At 34.6% G+C, this 25,197-nt stretch overlaps 1 protein-coding gene across 9 annotated transcripts in view; it reads left to right on the forward strand.

Moving 5' to 3' along the window:
* Positions 1–25,197, forward strand: part of DCAF6 (DDB1 and CUL4 associated factor 6) — a 172,510-nt gene that overhangs the window by 87,319 nt on the left and 59,994 nt on the right. For 5 of the 9 annotated variants that reach the window (XM_067728540.1, XM_067728541.1, XM_067728538.1 and 2 more), the window contains 5 exons: positions 1,208–1,301; positions 2,861–2,980; positions 4,380–4,646; positions 13,906–14,076; positions 21,480–21,539. In XM_067728540.1, the coding sequence (XP_067584641.1) occupies positions 1,208–1,301; positions 2,861–2,980; positions 4,380–4,646; positions 13,906–14,076; positions 21,480–21,539 (712 nt within the window). The remainder of the gene's footprint in view (positions 1–1,207; positions 1,302–2,860; positions 2,981–4,379; positions 4,647–13,905; positions 14,077–21,479; positions 21,540–25,197) is intronic. The other 4 variants (XM_067728542.1, XM_067728543.1, XM_067728544.1 and 1 more) reach the window with 2 other exon arrangements.

Here is a 25,197-nt window from a genome sequence, read left to right on the forward strand (position 1 = left end):
AGTGTCAGGTGCCATAGACACCAAATAAAATAATCTCTGAAAGGTGCCATTTGAATTGGAAATTGAGTTTTAATCATTTTATCATTGATCAGTGAACTTAGTCGTTGATCATTCACTGGTGATATTGGTGAGAATGAATTCAGTGGAAAAATGGGAACATAAGATTGACTTCAGTGAATTGAGAGAGGAGTGGTAGATAAAAATAGAACAAATATAGACATTTTTAAAAATTGGGGTATAGTTGTTTTACAATGTTGTGTTAGTTTCTACTGTACAGTGAAGTAGAGTTCTGTGTGCTATAGAGCAGGTTCTCATTAGTTATCTACTTTATACATATTAGTGTATATATGTGAATCCCAGTCTCCCAGTTGATCCCCCCGACCCTGAATATAGACTTTTTAAAAGAGGCTTGACAGTAAAGCTTCAGAAAGCATGAGAAAAGAGTGTAGCTGGATAAAAATATGAAATTGAGGTGTTCTGTTTATTAAAAATGATAAGAACCTTTAGCATATTGTGAGGAAGAACCAAGAGAGAAGAGATGAATGTAGATATAGAGAGAATAATTGTTCAAGGAATGAAATAAAAAGCACAGATAGAGACTAAGCTTAAACAAAACAAGTGATCCATGTCCTGAGAAAGATTGCAAGGAATTAAGAAGTAGATATAGGTAAGTTGTAGAATGCAGCTGAGGAAATTTATGTCATTTCTGTAGAACTGACTTTATTTTCTCTGAAGTAGGAGGAAAAGTTAATAGTTGAGAATGAGAGCAACAAGGTAGAGTAGAGACACCGAGGTGAGTAATGCAGGGTTGGAATAGGTACTGGGGGAGAACCAGAGAGCAAATTGTCAATAATAATAATAAAATAATGATTACTTCTATTGCCAGTTAGGTATTTAGGTACTTTACCTAGACTGTATTTATCATAATAATAGAAAACTTAAGCTCAATGTAGTTAGATAACTTTCCTCTTGTCAGTTGGAAAGTGATACAGGTAGGATTCGATATCACATTTACATGATTTTAAAGTTGCATTCAAACTTTAGGCTGAAGATAATAAGTACAGGTGTCAACATCAGTGGATATTTATGGCTATCTTTCATAGTTTGATTAGCATCTCAATAAAGGAAGTAAGAAGATGGAAAGAATCTATTAGACTTACAGTGTGCTTTAAGAATTGAGCAAGAGAGTTCTCTCCTCATCTTTTAGTTACGACAGCCTCCAGTTAAGCGTTTGAGACTTCGTGGTGATTGGTCAGATACTGGACCCCGAGCAAGGCCTGAAAGTGAACGAGAAAGAGATGGTAACTATACTTTGGTCAGCTTTTAAAAAATGTGGTATTTAAAAATTAACATTTTAACTTGTTTCCATTTTTTTCACTATTATAAGTGATGCTGTAACAAACATCTTCATACATATCTTACCATACTTGTGCAAGTGTATCTTAGGATAAATTCTTAAAAGTAGAATGTGTGGGTCACTGGATAATTACATTTTAATTTTGATAGTTATCAAATTACCCTCTGAAAAGTATGCACTCTTTTGTATTCCCACTGAAAGTGTAAGAATGTCTTTTGCCACAAAAACATTGGGTATTATCAAACATAGTAATTTTTGCCTTTGTATTTGATATAAAGAGCAATGAAAACTCCCAGTTTCCAATCTGAGAGTTTTATAAGAGCACATTAAAAAATTGTTTTTTCCTCCTATCAGATGCCTTTGATAAGCATAAGAAACTACTATTTTGGGAGTGTTAAGATGGCACACTTTTTTTTTTACAGAATTAAAAAATATATATATATATAATTTATTTATTTGGTTGCACTGGGTCTTAGTTGCAGCAGGCAGGCTCCTTAGTTGTGGCATGCTAACTCTTAATTGTGGCATGTGAACTCTTAATTGTGGCATGCGTGTGGGATCTAGTTCCCTGACCAGGGATTGAACCCGGGCCCCTACATTGGGAGTGCAGAGTCTTACCAATGTGCTACCAGGGAAGTCTCTTAAGACGGCACATTTAAAATAGAAGTAATATGTGTGATTTTAATAAACGGATCTATAGCAAAAATCTTATTCTAATGATTGCTGAAATCTTTTAAGATCAAAAGCATATTTCCCAATATATTATTGTTGGTATTATTTAATATATTTTAAAATATAAAGCTACATTATATAAAGGTAATAAAGCATAAAATAAATTCTGCTTTCACAGAAAATTCAAAAACAAATGATTTCCATTTTAAATTATATGATTGTAAAATAGAATTGTCACAGTTTCAATTTGATGTGATACTTAATTTGAAAATGTCCTTAAGAAAATACTCATATATTTGAGGGGAGACAAGGCGGGAGGAAAGAGATAAATAAAAAATTTTCTGGTTTCTGTTAATTTCAGTTATGTGGAATTTGCAGTAAATGATGATAAAAATAAATTCAGTTTAGGGAAATTTAAGTGAGAGAGCAAACCTTCAGTTTAAGGAAATTTAAGTGAGAGGTCAAACTTTTCTTTCAATCTGTTCAACTTAGAATTCATGAGCCCTTCCTAGCTGTCTGCTCTTAGAACTAAAGATGTGGGTTGGGGTAGGGGTGGTAGTGTGGAAGTACCTAAGAATTGGCAAACATGTAGGAGATGTAAGTCCTGTTCTTGAGGAACTCAAAATAGAGATGGAGAGTCATTCATATAAACATTTACTATAAAATGTGATGATAGCCCTAATAGGTTTATATATACAGTCATATAATTTATTTAGGCAATTTGAGTTTTTAAAATTGCTTTCATTTTAAAGCCTTCAAATCAAGGTTTTTGCATTAATGAAAGATCCTGACCTATTCCTAAATTCACTGATAAGACCTGTGTTGTCATAGGAGAGCAAAGTCCCAACGTGTCATTGATGCAGAGAATGTCTGACATGTTATCAAGGTGGTTTGAAGAAGCAAGCGAAGTCGCACAAAGCAATAGAGGACGAGGAAGATCTCGACCCAGAGGTAATTTTTGTTATTAATTAAAGTTACCAGAAAACCTGCAAAAACTATTTATTGAAGTCAGTTTTATTTATATCATCCAATGTATACCATATTTTATATCTTTAGTAATCATAAGGTTCTTATTGTATTGTGTGGAGCAGTAGAGAACAAAGGGTATTTGGTATAATTTGCTCCTCTAGACCTAGCCTTCATTTTTTGCTTTTCTCATAAAAAGTAAGAGAGTCTGACATCCCATACTGTAAATACTTTTGTATGTGCTCTGAGAAGGGATACAGATAAAACTCTTTAGATAAGTTTTATATAATTAAGTAGTTTCTTCTTTTGGTTACTTATATACAATGGCTGTCAATTGCTGTGTCTGGTGTTAGCTGACCTGTTTTCATATTTTGGTTCACTACTTTCCAGCTTTGTGGTCTTTGGCAAGTTACTTATCTCTGTCCAAAATCAGGAGTGTGAAAGTTAACTCCTAAATGTTTTAAGTCCCAAAATGAAAAATTCTATTGAATTTCATCCATAAATGGTTCTTGTTAAATTCTGCATACAAACTTAAAAAAATTTCTTAGACTATGGATTTGCTTAAGAGTTATTACATTTGTGCTTAAATTTAAGAAATATTTAAATAAAGATGATTAAAAGAAAAATTTTTATATTCTGTAGTAGTTGGATCTTGCAAGACATGAACTTGATTAGTTCATTCTATCTTTCTTTTAATAATATAGATTTGAAGCAAAATCAAGGAAATTTTTAATGTTTATTGAGTATTCTTAATTATTCCTTTGCAGATAGCACAAGGCCTAGCACAACACATAGTAGACATTCAAGCCTTTTAAAATCATGACTGCATCATGTTATTTTAGTGGTTAAAACGTTACTGCTAATGAAATGGGAATCAGGAACTTAATCTTGTTATGACCTATTTGTAGCTTTACTCTTGTTAATAAAATTTTTTTATTAAATATTTTACCAAGGACATTATGTTATAGAGTAGAAATATATTAATATAAGTCCATTATCCTATTATCCAGCTATTAAATCAGAATCATCGTCTTCAAACTTAAGGAACTAGACATTATTAATAGGAATCTTTCAAGCTGTTATTTAGCTTTGTGTAAGTCAAGCTACCATACTGAGCATTTTGCTTGAAAGGTTGATTATTACAACAAGAATGTGCCATAGGTAGATTTTTTACCCCTGTTAATTAGCCTGGTGGGTGTTTTTGATATCCTGAAATTATCTGTTTCTCTGTGTGTGTGTGTGTGTGTGTGTGTGTGCGTGCGTGCGTGCGTGTGCGTGTGTGCGCACACGCGCGCGCACACGTATTTCTTGAACATATCTCTAGAGTAGTTAGTTTTGGAAAGCATTTAGTATTTGAATTTGTATTATGATGTGTTTTTTGAAGGTGGAACTAGTCAGTCAGATGTTTCAACTCTTCCTACGGTCCCATCAAGTACTGATTTGGAAGTGGGGGAAAATGAAACTGCTATGGAAGTAGACACTCCAGCTGAACAGTTTCTTCAACCTTCTACATCCTCTACGATGTCAGCTCAGGCTCATTCAGCATCATCTTCTACAGAAAGCCCTCATTCTACTTCTTTGCTGTCTTCTCCAGTCAGTGAACAAAGGCAGTCTGTTGAGGCATCTGGACACCATACACATCATCAGTCTGGTGAGGATGTTACTCTTTAAATAGGTTGTGGTTCATCTGATGATTTCTGATAATGAAAACTTCTTTTGGGGCTATCTTGAAAGATACTAAATCACATCAACTTATTCTTGCTGGAATAAATGATCAAAGTGACATGTAATATGTGAATGTGTAACTTAAAAACAAAATTCAAGTATGCCTCACTTGCATGAATTTTAACTAATAGCAGGAATCTTCAGTTTACACAAGACAGTTCTTTAAAAAATGTAAGTACCCGCAGATAGTACTTTGACATAGTTTAATGCACTTGACTTAACAATTATTTTTATAGACCAAAATATCTTTCTTAAGCTTTTTTGGTTGTCTGTGTTAAAGTGATAGTGAAAATATAGCCCTGATTATTATTAGATCCATTGTATTTATGTTCTTTTTTATTATTTTTCCTCAAATCATGACATACTTTTAATACATTCTTTATGATGAATTTTACATGGTCTCTTGTCAACAATGTATACAATTTACCAAAAGAATTACTTCTCCTGTATTTACGTGAAAAAATTATTTTAACAAATCCTTGTCTTCTTGGTATTTGATGTTAGTGAAAAAAATCAACTTCTAAATTCTGTTAAAATTGTGTTTTCCTCTCAATATTACAACTCCTCATGTTCAAACACCCCACCCCACCCCCAGCTATGGAATGTGCTAGCGTTTACATAGTAATCTTTAGCAGATATGTTTGTAGTTTACTTGACATTTTAAATATATACATGTAATTATAATAACCAACAAGATGTTCATTCATATTTTTCTTTGAGTTTTTCTAAGGAAGTATATTCCTCGATATATAGTCAAAAATATTAGCAACTAAAGATACATCTGGCAGGCCTCAGCTAAAGCCTATAAAAAAAATTCCTAACAGCTTAACTGCCAAACTGTCACTTTATTCTTGCTTCTCTGAAATCTGATGCCAGATCACCAAATATGGGGTGTTTTAAATTAAGCACTCTTCTATCAGTATATCCCATTTTTGGTAATTCATTTTCAGTTTCTAGGGGAATAGAAGCCAGACTCAATTATGTGGCTGTTAAATAACACTTGTGTACAATTTACCTATAATAATAACCTAAAGATGAGCTATGAAATTAGATTTTCCACATTCTAATTGATACAGCATTTCAAGTTATGGGAAAATAAAATATTTTGGAGGGTTAAGGAAGTCTGGACAGAATTCTTTAAAAGTTTGCTTTTCAAAACAGGTAAAATTGGTAAAAACAAGACTTTTTAAAGTGATAGCATTCTTGGGAATAGTCTTAAAGATTCTGATCAATTATAAGTTTGGCCAAAACTTAGCAAGAAGAATTCCCTAGCTCATGTTCACGTTCCACTGAATCTTAACTGATTCCAATTGTTTCTTAAACACATTTCTGAGTAAACTACTTAGTATGGAATTTCATTTTTCCTTTTTGTCCTAGATACTTAACACATTCTAATACTACATTTGAAATTACTAAATCCTTTTTAATATTTGATGTAAGTATTAAATACTTGAATACTATTTATTTCATTGAATCATTGAAATAGAGAACAACATTTTTGTGATGATCAAGCAACATTGAACATGACTTGGCACTTTTGTCTATACATTTTTCAAAGAAACATAGGAGATACTTTTAACTGGTAGGTTATGGAAAGAATTTTGGCTGACTAAACTATGGAAAATTGGAATATTTCCATGTTACCAAGACAGTATTGCTGTTGAGGAAGATGATTTGATATTAGATGTAACATCTAAAGATTATGTCTGTGATTGTTTTGACAATAGGCCTTTCATAATCCCAGAGTTTAGCATTTTAACAATAAGGACTTAATGCTCTTTATGTTTTGTGTTGTTTTTTTTCTCAATCTTTTATTCGCTTCTAAGTCCAGATGGGTTTGTGGATGGTAGGAATTGTCCATGTAGGTGGGAGTATCACCCTAGAACCATGATTTCTATTATTGCCTTGCATAGAGATGGAGAAAACAAACTTCTTGCCTTGCTGTGTATACCTCTTTATGTAAATGTTTGTATCTTTCATTCAGGTCTTTTGCATTTCCTCTGTCACTTTTACCGGATTGAGGGAGAGGGACAGTGGGAATGTGAAGACTTGCCTGGCAAAACTCCATTTCTGACTGAACCTAATTATTTGCCTTCTCTTAGTCTGCAGCTGAGTCACTGATAGTGAAGAAATTCATGACCACAGATTTCATTGGTGCTCCGCGTTAAAGCAGTCTTCCAACACTGTTGCTCAGCACCTAGACAGGATGTCTGTTTCACACCTTCAAGTTTCTCAAACTTTTAGCACCGCCCTTTACCCTCATCCCACCCCCTAGCTGATAACCTTCTTTCATTCACAGTGGGGGAAAAAAAGCGTTCACTTTCCTTCTTTTGAATCTCCCAACTTTCCAGCATCTAGACTCACATTGTCTGTGACAGAAGCAGTCCCATTTTGGGAAGAAGTGTATCTGCTCCTAACACAAGCTGGCCAGTGCACCTCTTTCCAGCTTCTCAAGGACTTTGCTCCTTCTCCTGCGTCTTTATTATTACCTTTCCTACTGAATTTTTCCTTTCCACCTCAAACATGCTCTATAATTATCTTCTGTCTTAAAAATATCTCTTAACTGTCCCATATTCCCCTCCAGACTCATGTCTTTGCTCCTTTTATAATCAGAGTCTTCAAAAGAATAGCTTACATATACTGTCTCCATTTTCTTACCATCTTCCACTTATTTATCAACCAACTCCACTCTGCCTTTTAACCTCCTTTTCCACTGAACCTTTTTGTCAAAGTCACCAGTGACTTCCATTTTGCCTGTTTTAAAGTATACTTCTTTGTTCGTACTTAGTAGATTTTTTAACCCAGTTGCTTTTAACATAGCCTGTCACTTCTTTTTTGAAACGCTTTCCTTTTTTGGCATCTATGACACCACTTTTGCCTACTTACTCTTATTAGCAACTCTGGCTGGTATTCAGCAACCATTTTTGATATTTCTTATTCTATAATTCTCAGTATTTTAGTAAAACCCCTAGTCTGTGCTCTCCTCTCTACATGCACTCTATCCCTGGTTAATTGCATCAATTCCCGTAGCATTTAATATCTCCTCTAAGTTGATGATTCCCAAATGTATATTGACAATCTGATTTTCTACCCTGAGTTATAGATTCCTGTGTCCAACTGCTTATTTAACTTCTTTTTGGTTATCTTTGGACATCTTAGGTTTAACATGTCCAAACTGAAATTTAATTTATCCTCCTATCCTTCCCGTCTCACTAATCTCTTTCATCTTGGTGATTTCATATCTTAGTAAATTGTAACTACTGCTCATGTGCTTATTTTAATAGGCTGTGAGTTACTGATTCCTTGCTTTCCTTCATGTCCCACACCCAATCCATCAGCAAGTTCTGTTCTGTATCTAAAATATGTTCTACATCTTTCCATCTTACATCATTTGTTGTCCACTAATTGGTCTCTCTTCATTTACTCTTGTTCCCTTATAATTTATTCTCCATGCAGCAACCAGTATGAGTATCTTAAAATGTAAAATCAGATTATATAGTTTTGTTGTCTAAAACCTTCAAAGACTTCTAATTGCGTTTATAAATATAAATACAAGAGAAAAAACTCAAAGTCCTTACTGTGGACCTAAAAGAACCTATATGTCTGGGCCCTTGCCTATCTCTAGCCTCATTTCATACCACATTCTCACTTCCTAATGATCATTACGCTCCAGCTGTACTGGTTTTCTTTCAGTTCCTGGAATGTGCCAAGTTTTCTTCTGCCTCTTTCTTTTGGATTCTGAGTCTTTGTACTTACTGATCTCTGTACCTGAGAAGCTCTTCCTTTTTTTTTTTTGGTTCTCAGCTCAAATGTCACCCAAGGGAGGTCTTTGATAACTACCTTAGCTAGATTCATCTTCCTTTCCTATCCTCCCTAAAATTTTCTTTTCTTTTATATAGCCCTATTTATTTCCTGAAAAGTACTTATTAAAATTTGTAATTATTTTATTTTTTATTCATTTATTTATGACTTATTTTCTCTTTTTAGAAAATGCTCTTATAAAGACAGAGATTTTATTTATCTTGTTCTACCTAAGCCTCTTTTTCTTCCCAACAATAGTCACTCTTTAGTGATACTGTTAAGACTGTTATCTTTAAGCTAGTATAACCTATATAGAATATTTAGCTATATTATAGTCTTTATAGTTTCAGTCCCATTTCATTCATTCTGGATGTTTCCAGTAGGCTCTGCAAATTTTATGATACCTAGGGAAGATGCTGTGAATGGATATCCAGTCATTTATTGCTTTTGGATCCATTATTTGCCCTTGGCTGTCCAGACCACGTAAGACTGAATAACTTAGTTCCAGAAATATTTTATGATAACTTATGGAAATACATTTTTTTTTTTTTTTTTTTTTGCGGTACGCGGGCCTCTCACTGTTGTGGCCTCTCCCGTTGCGGAGCACAGGCTCTGGACGCGCAGGCTCAGCGGCCATGACTCACGGGCCCAGCCGCTCCGCGGCATGTGGGATCCTCCCAGACCGGGGCACGAACCCGTGTCCCCTGCGTCGGCAGGCAGACTCTCAACCACTGCGCCACCAGGGAAGCCCCTGGAAATACTTTTAAAAAATCATTTTGATAAATGATAAAATCAAGACAGAAATATGGGTAGGAAGAAGAAATGGAGCCACAGTGAGGTTAATATATAAAATGCATACCTGAAGAATAGTGTATCTAGAGGGGGCCACAGAGTTGGCTTTGGGTATAGTAGCTGAATTAGGAAGATAAAATATACTGAAGTGGACTTTGAAGTCAGTTGGTAGATCTTTTTTTTACAATTTGGACATCTTCACCCTTCATATTCTTGAATTTTATTTTCATTCACGCAGACCATTTGAAACTACATTCTATATATATATAACCCAGAATCTAACATTTTGATTCTTATGTCATACATGTTCTTTTTTTGAATATTTAACAAAAGACTGTACCTTTGAAAATATGTTTATAAGATTATCTATTTAAAAACCAGATAGGTATGACTGTGAGCTGAAACTATATAGGTTAAAATGAAATCTTCATAGTTTTATTTATAAAAAATATTTCAAAGTAACTATAAAATATTTTTTTCTTTCTTGGTAATGCCTATCAGACATCACTTTTAGTTGTTTCTTAAACTAAGTCTAGAAATGTCTTCATTTTGTGTGTTATCTGTAATTTTTTTCCATGGTAAGGAGCTTCTTATAATGAGAGACTGTTAAATGAGGCATTCATTCCAGTGTGTTATAGTTTAATTGCCTCCTTTGGTCTTACTTTAATCTAAGAAAGAGAAGGTGGTTTCTTTAGATTGGGTGGGGATATCAGTACATACAAAACTCAGTTTTGGGGGCTCACCTTGAGAAGTGAGTCACCTAAAGGATCCATGTGTTTCTAATTAATGGACCACTCAGACCATGAGAATTGAATTTTTTAAAGATAGTGTTTCATGGCTTATGTGTGGGTTCCTGCTTATTTACAAATTACTGTGTCTGCTCAGGTTTATACATTTATTTAGGTCCTTTCATAATTGTTATAGCTGAATTGAGCTCTGTAGAAAAATTCCTGGGGAAGTAAGAACTTTGTTGTATGGCATAGCAAAACAAACCTTTCAAAGCCCAGATATTCAGTTTATAGTTTCCTTAAAGGGGATCAGGATCTAGTCAGATGAGATATAGGCAATTTAGAGATTAGAAACAAGTGGAAATATTAGGCTAGTGACTTCCACTTTGGGGAAACTAAAGAAGAGATCAGAGGAACTTGGAAGTCAGTAAAGGAGTGACCAGTTCTAGGAGAAAAAAAACACAAGGATCACCTGGACAAAGGAGCAAGTTGGGAGTGGGGGACAGTTGATAGCAAGCAGATAAAGTACCACCAAATTAGATATAAAAATAATCCAGTGTCCAGGACAAAAGACCCTATGTATTGGAAGAGAGGCAGGATTTGAGGTTAGAACCAAATGGACCTTTGTTGGCTCAACTATTGTTTATTGTTCTTTTCCATCAGTGGGAATTGTCATTAGGGAGACTAGCCTAGAGTCTTTCAGAAAAAAACAAGAAGAGCAAGGTTAGTAGTTTCAGGAGATGAAAGTACAAATTTCCCATTAGCAGTTCCTGACTCATTATTGAGGATTGTTTTGTTATTGTTTTTAAAATTCAACCCAAAGGTATTCAGTGTATTCACTTTCGATTTTGGCTAATGTTAACAAAAATTAGTTCTCCAAGCATTTATTCATATTACAAATTATATATGTTTGTTTATACATTTTTAAAAAGATGTAATGTGTATGTGTCTTATGTGCCTTTAATACTTCAAACTGCTAGCAGAACTATTTGTTTAGACGGGTATTTCTGCTTGGAATTTTTAATTCCATATTTGCCTTTCCTAGTTAGCTGTGTGATGACTTCTTTCCCTAGCCTCAATTTTTTTTTTTTTTTTTTTTTTAAACTTGGCTGGGGAGACATACAACCAGCCTTCAAATAAGCAAACAAATTCTTCTTTGAAAAGCACTGGGAGCATTGAATTAATGGTTCATGACATTATCATAACTAAATCTTTTTTTTTTTTTGGTAACTAAATCTTAATTTTCCAAGTTACAGAGCACCACTGCTTATATTTAGAGCCTGCTATTGATTTGCTACATCACCTAGTGGGTCTAGGATGGAGACATAAAACATTTGGCAGTTCAAGAGAGAGGGTTTGAAACAACCATGAAGTTGGGTGAATTTTTTGTGATTTTTTTTTCCAGTTTTCTTAGCAAAACTTGACATATCTGTAATCTCTCTCTTTATGGTAATTTCTTTTGAAGTATAAAATGACAAACTTTATGGCTGCATAATAATGCTTTATTTTATGTTGCTAAAAGTGTTACTACTATGCTGACAGTAACTATGGGATATGTATATACCTAAAAAGAAGGCATTATACTATTGAGCGTCACAATTTATTTGTTAATGAATACTATCCTACTTGGTACTGGAGAATTTTCTAGGAGGAACTAGCAATGAGAGACTATGATGACACTTGAATTGTTAAACCTTAACTGCCAATTGAATAAAATTCTTTATAAATAGGGGACATGGTAATAAGAGGTTAGTGTCTCTGGCATGATTGATTCTGAAACAACAAACCAAATTTTACACTCTTATAATCTATATAAAAGAGGCTGAAAGTTATTTGGTAGTTTGTATAATTTGCTCTCAGTGTCAGTGAGAGAAATTCCATGTGCTCCCTCCATCAAATCTACAACTAATCTCTACTCATATACTCTGCCTCCTCTTTGGTTAGAGTGGATGACATTTTTCTGCACCTATCTAAAGCCAATTCCTCCTCTTATCCACTGTAATTCACCTCCTTTGGTCTACTCAAGGACATCATTCCCGCATTTGCCCACTTCTCATTCATTATCTTTCTTCCTCCTCCCAATTAAACATTGTCCATCAGCATACAAACATATGAATTATCTCCCAAACTAAGACAAACAAACCTCCCTTGATTCTGTTCTCCCACCAACAATCAGCCGATTTCTCTGTTCCCCACTGGCAGCAAAACTTCTAGAAAAAGTATATATGCTTTGTCCCTCTACTTCTTTACTTCCCCTTTCTCTTGAACCTGTTCCAGCCAGGTTTTGGCCCCTGTGACTTCACTGAAACGGCTCTTGTCAAAGTCTTCATTGTGGTTAGTTCTCGGTCAGTATCTTTTTCATTGTATCAGCAGACACAGCTGCTTACTTTATCCTTCTTGACACACTTTCATCACTGAGCTTACAAAACTTGGCTCACTCAGTTCTCCAGCCTCCTCACTGGATTCTCCTTACTCTTCCTGTTCTTCCTTCTCTTAAACACTGAAGTGTCCCAGAATTTAGTTCTTAGACTTCTTTATTATCACTTACTCTCTTAATGTGGCTTAAAGTAACATCATCAGTGACATCCACATTTACTGGTGAATTCTAGACTACTACAGTGAGTCCCTACTCAGTTTCTCCACTCGGATATCTGTTAGTTTTTTTCTTCCCTCTAATACTACTTGCTCCTTCTCTATTCTTCCCGTCACAATAAACGGCAACTCCATTTTTCCTGTTATCTACACCAAAAACTTTGGGATCACTCTGCATCTAAACTATCAGCAAACTTTTCTGCCGTTACCTGTAGTATATATCCCACATCCAGATATACTTCCCCCTCTGAACATTAGTGTTTGCTCTTTCCTTTGCCTGGAACACTCTTCCTCCAGATATCCATGTGGTTTACTCCCTCACATCCTTGAGGTCTTTGTTCAAAAATCATCTTAGGAGGAGAAGCCTTCCCTTATGACCATACATAAAACAACCACCACTCCCCCACAATCTTCATCACCCTGACCTTACCCTGCCCAATTTACTTCATAGCAATTATCCCTACTTGACACAGATAAATGCATACATGTATATTATATATGTGTGTGTATGTGTGCAGTGATGTCTGTTTTCCTCTCAGAACAAATGAGTAGGGACTATTTTTTTGTTCAATGTTTTATTTATCCCCAGAGCCTAAAACAATGCCTCATACCTAGTAGGTACTCAGTATTCTCTGCAGAATTTCATGTTATACTATTTTTATTTTTTATCTGTGACCACTGCCTCAGATAAAGTTTAAGAAAATGTTAAAGATTATATAAATATTTTTCAGCTCAAAAGAAAAAGTAAATGATAATTCCAACATAAAAAGAAACATTTTAGCTGAAAAATATAAAACTTTTACTTTTTAAAGGGCTGTCTACTAATAAATTTCAAGAGTTATTTCCAAATGCATAACTTTTTCATAATCTTAATTATTATTTGATTGAAATTAGTAGTTTTTGTATATAGAGTAAATGAGGTAACTGATAGTTTTCAATTTTTCTTAGTATTGTAAAAAGAGATGCAATTAGGAAAGCAATGTTCACTTTTGCTTATGGAAGACTTTACTTTCATTCCGTTTAATTACTTAAATACTCTTAGAGAACTCTATGTGTCTAATTCATCATAGTTAAATAGAAGCATTTGGGTGTGTAAGTATGTATAGTTTTTCATAATTTAATGATCAGTAATTTTTTGAGTAATTTGTTTTTAGTATTCCTCTATGAGACATGTGTTTTATTTATACCCTTCTGTCTTTAATGTATAATCAGATTCTTACTATGTTCTGTTTTATTACTATCTTTTCACCTTTCTTTTCCTATCTGTGTCAGAATTTCTAAGGGGGCCTGAGATAGCTTTGCTCCGTAAGCGCCTGCAACAACTGAGGCTTAAGAAGGCTGAGCAGCAGAGGCAGCAGGAGCTAGCTGTGCGTACCCAGCAACAGCCTTCCACTTCTGATCAGTCTTCTCGTGAGGGCTCTTCACAGGACCCTCAGGCTTCAGGTTATTAATGTCCAGTGTCCTTAAGCAGCTCGTAGAGTTGGTTTTTTAACACTGCTGCTGTGTAATAAGATGCTTCCCTTTTCCCCTTCCAAAGAAAGCTGATGCGCTTGCAGCTTCTCCCTCTGTTTCTTGCATATGGTGAAGTTTACCATCACATGCTAGAGGGACAGATTGGCAGCAGCACTTGCTAGAGAGACAAATATAAAATAGTCCATTATTTTATTTGTAGTTTTAGAGAAGGGCAAATATTTATTACTTTTATGGCTAATGAGATACTATGTGATAATCTAGTGAACTTAGAGCCTGCATTGATAGTTCTGTTGAAATTTCCTATGTGCTGAGATGATAACTGTACTTATGGCTCCTAGCTCCTCTTCTTTTTTTTTTTTTGCTTTGAAAGTTAACCAGTATTTCTATTCCCATATAAACCTAGTAATGATAGATTTTAGAATTATAATGTTGTTTGGCTGTTCTAGCATGCTGACTCAATCATCCCCTTCTGTAATTATTTGAAAATTTTCAATATTTGCTTACTTATTCCTCCTGCACATAATCAACTTTCTGGTATACAGGGCAACAAAAATATTCCAGTTTTATGTTCCTGTTTTTATGTGATAAAACTCTGATAAGACAGTAATAATCTGTGTCACTCTCTTTTTCATTGAGTATTTTAGTGGCTCAGGTTTTTTTTTATGGCCAAAAAGCTCATGATGCTCAATAAACATTCGTTGAAAGAATTAGTGAAAGATATCACATAAAAGAATCTGTCAACTTAATTCTTTCAAGATGGATAGTAGATACTATGTATCCTGTACTACAGGTACTATAGTAGGTGCTGTCATACTAACGAGATTATACTACTTCGATACACTTTGTTTTGGCACCCTAAGGAGTGATGAGTTGGGAATTAGTCACTTTGAGAACTCTGATTAAATTACTTGGAATTAATCTGTTTATTGGTAGAACTGGACAACCTCCAGTTTATAAATATCTGTTCCACTAAGTGCTGTGATAATAAAAGCATATTATATAATACCATGGTGAAATAAAATAGATTTAAATAACTGCAATATAGGTGTGATGTTTGGAACAAATTATGGACCTGATTTTTAACTTAGTGTTATATTAATAGAGAGAATATCAGTCAAGCAAAGAAGATGTCTCTCTCTCTCTGTCGGTTTTTTTTTTTTTTCTCTTACTATAGGGAAATCTTTTCCTATACTTAAAACTCACAAGAAAGTTTGATTAGATTACAGTTGTGACATTTAATGATAAAAATTTTGCTATGATTTTGTGCTGTGTATAAAACTCTAGCTCAGGGGTTTTAAAAGTAAAAATATACAACATATAAAACAATAAGAAGGAAGATAAAGCATCCCTACATGTATAAATATTTTTTAAATACTGAAATTTAGCAGATAACAAACCAAGTATTAAAGTGAATTTGAGTATAAAGCAAGACTGTCTACATTATCAGTAGGGAAATGTACATTGTGGACATTAGGAAAATATTGACACTCAGTCTTTATATCTAGTTTATCAATTTGAATCAAAGCAAGTTCTTTATAGAATCAGAAAGGTTTAGTGTGATTATATGGTCTTTGTAAAATAAGATGCTCTTTTCCCAACTCTAAGCATCATTCTTATTAAATAGTGCCTAGTCTGATAACCAGTATATTTTAAAAAGCCAAAGTTGAGTTAGATGCCTTGCCAGTTTTGAAGTTGAGAAACATGTTATCTTAATTTTGTTATTAAACAACTTACTTGGGCTGCTGAGGCTGCCCACGTGGACCAATATTAGAGGCCCTTAGTGCTGTCACTCAGTGTATGTTGCTCCCTTCACCTACAAGGTGAAATACGTCATCTATGTCATACGCTTTTAACATAGCATTCATATGAGACCCTTAGTAAGTCTAACCTGTAACATGGCCTGGGTTCATTTGTTAGTGTTACTTTTATCTTATTCTATCCTCATATGTTAGGAACACTATTTGGTAATTAAAAACTTTAACAACAGTTAAATAATGTATTGTTAGTTTGTTACAAAGGGCAACTAATATAGTATATATATTTTGTCCATTTAGTAAATTTTGGATGCGAGGAAAGATGAGTTGACTTAATGCAAAATTCTTCACTTCAAAACATTCAAATTATAAAAATACAGAATAGGAATTAAATTTATGAAATTCAACAGGGAGATAGGTTTTATTTGAATAACAATTAGCAAAACATTTTCTTATACTTCATGATGTATGAATACAATTTTGTGTATGTATATTATGGACATTAATTGATCCATTCACTCATGCTAGATGTTACTACTAAAATCATCAATATAGAATAGCACAGAATTAACATTCTAGATTTTAACTTTTTAACACTAGAAGACTGCAATTCTCATAAAACGTTTTCCCATTATATGTTGTTGTCTTCACAGTGTCAGCAAGTGATGATACTGTCAATAAATGATACTTCTGTCATTTTCTCACCTATTGAAGCCTTTTAGGTATAAGATATTCAAAGGAGCTATTAATGTGATTTGGAAACCAAGAAATTTTAACAAGTGTAGAATTTCTGAATGATTACATTGTCTGATAAATACTTCATTCTCTTTTCAAAATATAGGACTCATGAGAATATTTTGTGAAAGGCTAAGTGTAAGATGAATCTGCCTAATACCTAATTTCTGTAGGAAAATGGGATCAAGCCATCAAGCCATTTTATAGAAATAATCTACATTTTAATGAGATCAAATGGGAAGGCGCGTGATGGCAATATTTCTTGGCAGTTGGAAACTAAAACATCATTCCAAGGCGCCAAGTGCTATTTAAAATGAGCTAAATAAGATAGATGTTAAGGTATGTTTAAACAATGGTTTCCCCCCCTTCTTTTCAGCTGTGAAATCAGAATTTCATGGAGAAGTTCTAATATAAAATACATAAAAGTGACACTGTTGTGATTGAACATAAAGAGAGTTAAGAAATGACAACCCAACTCCTTGTCCTTCTTGCCACCCCCAAGCCACCTCTGCTCTCTGAAGCACACTTTGAAAACCACTCCTCTGAAAGAATTTTTGACACCTGTAAATGATAATTATTCATAGCTAATTTCCAAACTTTTATTTTTCAAAGTCAGTGTATATATATTTTTAAAATATTTTCAGTTTAGTTTTTTTTAAAAAGTGTACTTTTTTCTAGGCTTTTAGGAAATACAACTCATTTCTAGTCTTCCATTTTTTTTTTTTTTAATCATAATGAGATGAATTTGCCTTCATCAGATCACTGCCTGGGTGTTAGACTGACTGAGTTCTTGTCCCTGGCCCTATGACAAATGACCTTGGGCAGGTCGTTTGGCAGCTTTATGCCTCAGTTTCCCAATTATTGATTTATTTAAGTAGCGTGGCCTGCCATAATTTATAGAGATGGCATAAGAATGGGATAGAGAATACTGTATAAAGTTTTTATACTCCTAAGTAGAACAGTACACATAGTAATGGACTATCTTAATTATAGTGACTTTAACTTACTACCTCAAGATGTCCTCATTTTATGGCCATGTAAGGTTGATAGCATTCAGGGTGTTTTTTTTTTTTTTTTTTTTTCCGGTACGCACGGGCCTCTCACTGTTGTGGCCTGTCCGTTGCGGAGCACAGGCTCCGGACACGCAGGCTCAGCGGCCATGGCTCACGGGCCCAGCCGCTCCACGGCATGTGGAATCTTCCCGGACCGGGGCACAAACCCACGTCCCCTGCATCGGCAGGCGGACTCTCAACCACTGCGCCACCAGGGAAGCCCGCGTTCAGGGTTTTGAATGAGCTGTATGTATGTTTATCAGATGAATGCCGTAAACAGCTATGGCAGAGGCATTCAACATATGGCTGATTTTAAACCCAACTCTTTTTTTCCATTTCAGGTCCCCTGAAGTCATGGGTTGCTGGCTCCTGCTCAGAGTGACAACACCCTGTGGAGTCTGCTGGTACTGGCCCAACCACCACAGAGCCCCACTGGAGCATGGAGCCAGCCTAGAGAGGGTGTCAGGTAGGAACTGTTTTTTCACTTTATGGCACGGTTTTGCCGATTGGAAAAGAAAAAAGTAAATTTTATACCCCTTAAAGGGTATAAAACATTGGTGAATATTTTAAAGGGCTTTTCAAAACTGAGCCATATTGGAAAAAATCAGCACTTACCCTGTCCTGTGCAAGCAGGTTCTATACAACATCCAGGTCCCCACAGTGTCCGTGATGTCAGTTACACGTAGCTCTTCTCAAACCGATGCGTTTGACCCAGGTTTTTAGTGATTATAATAACATAAGCAGTTAGTAAATCAGATGTAATGTTGACATAGTTCTGCAAGTACTTCTTAACTACTTTGAATGATAGGGTCCTGAGCAAAACAGTGATGGGTCTCTTGGCACTTTAAATGCGGGACCATGCTCCATGTTTTTCAGAACAGCCTCCTATCATCATTTTTCATTCAACACCATGTTTCTGAAAAACAAGCAAGTAATAACATATATGCTGTCTAAGTAGTTTACATGGATTATCTCATTAAATCTTCGCAAGAACAGTATGTGGTAGATATTGTAATTATCCCCATTCTACAGATGGAGAAACTGAGACTTAGAGACGTTAAATAACTTGCCCACGGTTACAGTATTACTGAGTAGGAAAGCCAGATTTGAACCCAGGGAGTCTGACTAAAGAGTTCTTGTTACTTAGATTATAATTCCTTATTTTTTTCTACAGTTGAAAAAGTTCAGATGTTAAGGGGCTAAAGAATTTTCTCAAAACTAAAACACGAAATTCTTGGAGATACACAGTAATTAACCATGAGACACCTTGAGCTTAGACTGAAGGAGCTTTTGCTTAAAGTTTATCTCTACTTTAAAAATAATAATAATCTAAGATATTTCCAATAGGCTGACCAACTGTATTGCATTTTGTAATAAATTATCATTGGACCATATGGTCAGATTTTTATTTTGTGATAGTGCTTTCTAGAAGACATTTCACAGAAAGATGGAATAGATTATGCAAACACTGAAGCAATCAGCATTGAACTAATACTTGTTTGTCTTTTTAATATTAGATATTCTGATGATTATTGTGTTAACATTTGGAAATATTTCTGTAAGTTGGAAGATATGGGTATTGTATTTCTGAATATCTAGTGATATAGAAACATTTTACTTCAAATGTTTTATGTGACAGGAAAGTAATCCTTCCAAAAACAGTTGCATGGTACCCAAAATTAAAAATAGAATGGAAGCAATGATCAAGAAGGATTTCTTCTTAAAGATTGGTCTTCAACATGGAAAGAACGACAACTCCCCAGATATACACGATATCTGTGACAGACTGTAAAACCAAAACGGAAGCCCTTTTAGCTTAATATCTTTCTGTCTTCACCTAAACTTTGTTAATATTTTAAATACTTCAAGAGTTTGAAAACACACAATTTTGTGGAGATGATAGCATTCCAGATCCTTTCTCAATGTGTTTTATTTAAAAGCTTACATAACATGCACTTTAATAAGATTTGTACGTTCCATAATATTCATGAAAATATTAAATATTTGAAAAAAGATTGCTTGGAGAGTTGTTACTTTTCTGAGGGTTCTTAATGAGAGTATAATGAAATGTATAACAAATCCAAAGGGATAAAAAATATTTCATAAGAGGCTTTCTAGGAAGATTTTCCAATATTTATTTCACTGTGAGTCACATTTTTATTGTTTTTCTTAAAGAATATAATTTTGTTTGTCTCTAAAGACTGACTCATCTGCTCTTCAAAAAGAACATAGATAGGAATGTTGTGTCTAATTCTGAGATGGATATTTGAGAAGTCTTAGAAAAGCAAAGCAAAGCATGGCTAGATTAGGGAACCGATTAAAATACTATCATTCCTGCTTTCTTTTTTGTGTAATACAGATTTGTTGAGCTGAATATTCTGATGAAGAGGTGATAAGTAAGGATACTTTAAGTAAAAGCTATTATTTAAATAATGATCATGCTTTATCAAAATCTAGTAATACAAAAATCTGTGAGCACACTGGTTATCTCAGAAGGTAGACAATTTAAGATTGATACCAGTAGTCCCAGTAGCAGGATTCAGACTTTTTAAAGTGTACAGATTGAAGCAGTCAAGTAGTATAAAATTGCTAAGAATCAAGGATATTTAAGAAACTCTTAGCTATTGAGTTAAGGACACTCTTAAATCAAAATATTTACATTTGGGGGAATAATGTGCCACTATGAATAGAAACCGATCAGTCAAAAGTGCAGAGTTTTTTTTTATTAACAGCATTTGCTATGAACAGAGCATAGGCTGTTAGAAACTAGGAATTATTCTTACAGTTAGTAGAGAGCTATGCTTGCTATCCACATTTTCCCTCTTCCTGTAGCTTCACTAGCACACTAGAACCCAAGCCAGGAATAGTAGCCACCTCCTTCTGTTCCCCAGTGCCTTTCTTAGTTATCAGGTCCCTAGGATGACCAGGAAGGAAGGAGAGTGTTGGATCTAAAAATGGGACTTGTCCTCTGTCACATAGCTAATTATTGTCAAACCAGGGTTGGAATCAACACTGAATAACTCTAGACCGGTGCTTTTCCATTTTATCATGCTGCCTTTTGTTATACCAGTGTTTTTCAAGCAACAGAATCCATTTATTTATAAAACAAATTATTGTACATAGAAATCCAAAGGATAAAAATAAAATGTTCTGTTTGAAGCCAAGGTGGAAAGCATGAAGCCCAGACCATAAGCCTTCTCGTTGCCTCTCTTTTCCTTTTCTCACCGGGCACCTAAAGAAACCTAAGCCTTCACAGTACAGTTTTAACATGCACAACATACCACAGAGTTTTAAAAGTCATCTATGTTTCTGTAATGGTAATTACTTCATTGAATATTTCTCTTATAAACTATTTTCTTTGTCATAAATCTTCACTGGAGCTCTTTTTTCAGCTCAACATAACATCTAGCTAAGTGTAGTGAACATCTTATTTCAGGCTCTGAATCCTCCAATCCAAAATGAAAGCCATCTTGAGGAGCTGGAGAGAGGGTTTGAGAAGAACAAGGAGTCTTCCCTTTAGCGAGGGAGATACACTGTTTCTATTTTATCTACCTTGCACCTTGTGCCTGTGCTAAATGAATTTGATAAAAGGTATATGCATGGAAGTAGAAGAATATTTTCTCAACTCATTCTCAAAGTTGCTAAACGCTTGCCTGGAATAACATATCTTAAGCACATGGCCCTGCTTACTCACTGCTTGGGAAACACACCACAGTACTTACTTCTATTCCCCAACCTTATACATTTGTTTCTTAAGCTTAGAGATGATCATAACATTGCTGTGCAGTTTTCTGCTGCTTACTTTTAAGTTGAAATCTCATTTTTGTTTCAGATTCTCCTTCTTCTGTGGTTAACAAACAGCTCGGATCCATGTCACTTGACGAGCAACAGGGTGCGTGCAACAGGAGATGCGCTATGCCCATCCATCCATAGTTTTATGGCAATGCATAAACCAAGCTCTCTCTCACTTTTTCAAAGCATTTCATTTTGATTATGGTCTGATAGTCAGTATTTTGTGGGCTGAATTACCTTAGGTGGTATTATGCACAAAGGGCCTCCTTGGCCTATACAAATTATTTTCTGTATAAGCTAATTTCTACCTTTGGCCCTTTATGCCAACTTTGGAATCTCTTCCTATAATGGGTATTATAATGGATATCATATCGATCCTTTTTTTAATTCTAGCTATCATAAAATTGTGTAGAACTGTGGATGTGAGGTTAGCATATTACCTAGTGGCTAATTTAGAAAAAGTTATTTGAACACAGTAATGTTCTGTATTACTGCATTGCTATAATAATGATACTTGATTTTGTGTCTCACTTATCTGGTAGTTAAACTCCTGATAGCTTTAACTTTAAGGAATACAATTATGAATGCAGAGATAAGCTCCAAAGCCACCAATCAGAAGGGAAAGTAGCTTCCACTTCCACTTGCACTTTTGAAGTAGGAGAGGTATAGAATCCACCTTGAAGCCTTGAGCGGAGGCTGATGAAGTAGATTTTACAAATATTTTTAAAAAATTAAAAAAGAATAACTTAGCACTATAGCCGTAAGCTTTAGTTGGCTAAAAGTTTACATATGTAGGATGACTCATAGGTCAACAGTATCGGGGAAATGAAATATTGAGGAAGTACCTATTTAGTGTGAAATAGATCTAATTTTAACTGTCTTCTTAGAGAATTATTCAGAAACTAATTTCGAAACAAATTAGAAAACTTCTGTACATCTGATCTTACTATTCTTTATAGACCTGAGTTGACAGATATTTGCTATAGATTTTTCTGTTCTTGAGAATGAATGAATGAATTAGTAAATGAATTTGAGAACTAAGAAATTATGCGTGCTTTATCTTTATACATTTATTGTAGAGGTATTATCAGTAAAGAAGAATTAAGGTATAAAACAATTATAGCACTATATTATAATATATTTTACTACTGTTTAAAACTGCCCTCTAATGAAATAATCTGTTTTTGGTAAGGCTATATGAATGTAAATACCACCAGAGAGTTTGTAGCCAAATTCATATTTTATTTAATCTTACAGAATAATTTCCATAGAATTACATTGAATATTATATTTAAGTTGGTAATTAATGTACATATGTTACGGCATATGACAGAAAGAGATGAGAATATAGGATAACTCCCATATTTTTGCCATCAATGCCTGGGTAAATGATGGTGCCATTTACTAGGGTAAACTAGTCCAGAGGCAGAAATCAAAAGGTCCTTTATTTTTTTGGCCATGTAAAGTGTGATATGCCTTTTAGTCATATGAGTAGGGATGTTATATAAAAGGTCAGATATTGCATAGGTTTGGCAGAAGCTGCATGATGATAGACCGTCATCAATGTAGCTTTGCAATAAGTTCTCTGAGCAGAAATGTTCTAATGACAGTGTATCCAAATGAATTAAATCCTGAGCTTTTACATGCCTTTTTGTTCAGCAGGATGACATCTTTTAAAGTACTGGGGACTTCTACATTATAGGCTTATATTACCTAAAGATAACCTCTACTATACAAGTTAACAGAAACTTCCCACAACTGTCTTTCTCACCTGGACTAATGCAGTAACCTCTTAACTGGTTTCCTCACATCCACTCAGGCTGTATCTCTTCTCCACCAACAGCCAGAGTGAACTTTTAAAAATGTACATCTAATCATGTCTTTCATCTGCCTAAAACTTTTAAACTGTGTGCATTTGCCCTTAGGCAATCTAAATCCATACCACTTGGCTTGCAGAGCTGTACATGACCTGGCCCCTTCCCTCACTCACTAAGCTCTTGCCAATTAAGCCTTCTTTCAATTTTTCTAACACTCTAAGCTCGTTTCCCTTTCAAATCTCTTGTATATGGTATTCCCTCTACCAAAAATGCTTTTCCCTTTAGCAACTTGTACTCATCAAAACTCACTTAGATATTACTTTCCCAAAAGTAATATGACATTCTAATCTGAAATAGTTCTCCCCTCTTTTTCTCTTTGTGACCTGCTATATTCCTTCGTTGCATTTGTCAAAATTTGTAATCATACGTTTATTTAAGGGATTGTTTGTTTAACTGCCTATCTTTCTCCGTGTTCTCTAAATGTTTTCATTCACTATAATATATTCAGTGCCTAACATCATATCTGTTTTCATTAAACAGTAAATATTTGCTGAATGAATGAGTAAATCAATTCTTTAAGCAGTGGGATGCTATAGAAATTATTCCAGCTTGGGAGAAACATGACCAGATTTATGTCTTAGATCATTTTGGCAGCTTTATAGATGCCTGATTGGAAGGGAATAAAATTGAAAACAGCAAGACTACATAAGAGGCTATTGCAGTAGGCCAGGTGAGAGATGATGAGGGGTCCAATCTAAGGTGATAGCAGTGGGAAATGAGAAGAATAGACAGGTTTTAAAAAATATTTAAGAGCTAGAATTGATGGGACTTTGAGACTGATTAGTTATTAAAAATGAGAGAATGATATCCAGGTGTCTTGATAGGGTGATAGATAGTAATACTGAACCAAGATAGGGATTTCAGGAGAAACAGCCAGTTATAGGGGGGAAAAGATACATGCGATTTTCTTGATATGTTGAGTTTGAAGTACCTTTGGACATCCAAATGGAGAAATATCATAGACAGTTGGATGGAGATAAGATATGTTTCTGGAAGTCAACAGAGAAGCCTGAGATGGAGATAAAAATTAGGAATCGTCAATTTACAGATGACAGTTGAAACCACGAGAGTAGATAAAATTGTCTAGGAAAAGAGGAAAGTCTATGCTACAGGGAGGAAGCAGAGAAAAGTATCTGGCTAAGGAGACAGAAAAGGAATGATCAGAGAAATAGGGCAGAAAGAATGCCATAACCAACGTCAGGAGAAAAGAAAAGTTCAAGGAGGAACTGGTCAGTAGTGCATTGTGAAGCAGTGAAAAGACAGAGAAATGTTTTTGAATTTGGCACTATGTGGGTTACTGACTGCTTCGGCACTGCAGTTATATGTGGAGGCAAAAGCCAGATAGCAGTGGTTTGAGGAGAAAGATTTCTTTAAAAAAGTGGACACATTGGTATGTAGATGACTTTCAATAAGCTCAATTAAGAATGAAAAGATAGAGAAAAGGTAATGTCTGGGAGGGAGTTACAATTTCAAAACTGAGCATGTTTATAAAATAAGAAAGAATCTTTGTAGAAGAGGTTAAAGGTATAGTGAATAGTTGATGTCCCCAGATAGGCTATTATTTCAAGTTTTAATCTTTGTCAAGACCCTTGTTCTCTATTTTACCCTGTAGAATGGAAAAAGTAGTACATTTAATAAGTTTTTTCCTGAATATATCTCTAATGATTATTTTAAGCATATTTTAAATGTCTTTTTCATACTTTTAAAAGACACTAATATATTTTTTAATTGATAATTCAGTTTTATATTTACCTGACAGTATTCATCTTCCAGCTGTCCAGGTGCTTTTACATGTTGCTTAATTTAATTTCCCATAGTACTTCATAGATTTTCTTTCTTTTTTTTTTTTTGATTTATTTTTTGGCTGTGTTGGGTCTTCGT

This window comes from Pseudorca crassidens, chromosome 2, assembly GCF_039906515.1.
Source record: "Pseudorca crassidens isolate mPseCra1 chromosome 2, mPseCra1.hap1, whole genome shotgun sequence".
In the NCBI taxonomy this organism is placed as follows: domain Eukaryota; kingdom Metazoa; phylum Chordata; class Mammalia; order Artiodactyla; family Delphinidae; genus Pseudorca; species Pseudorca crassidens.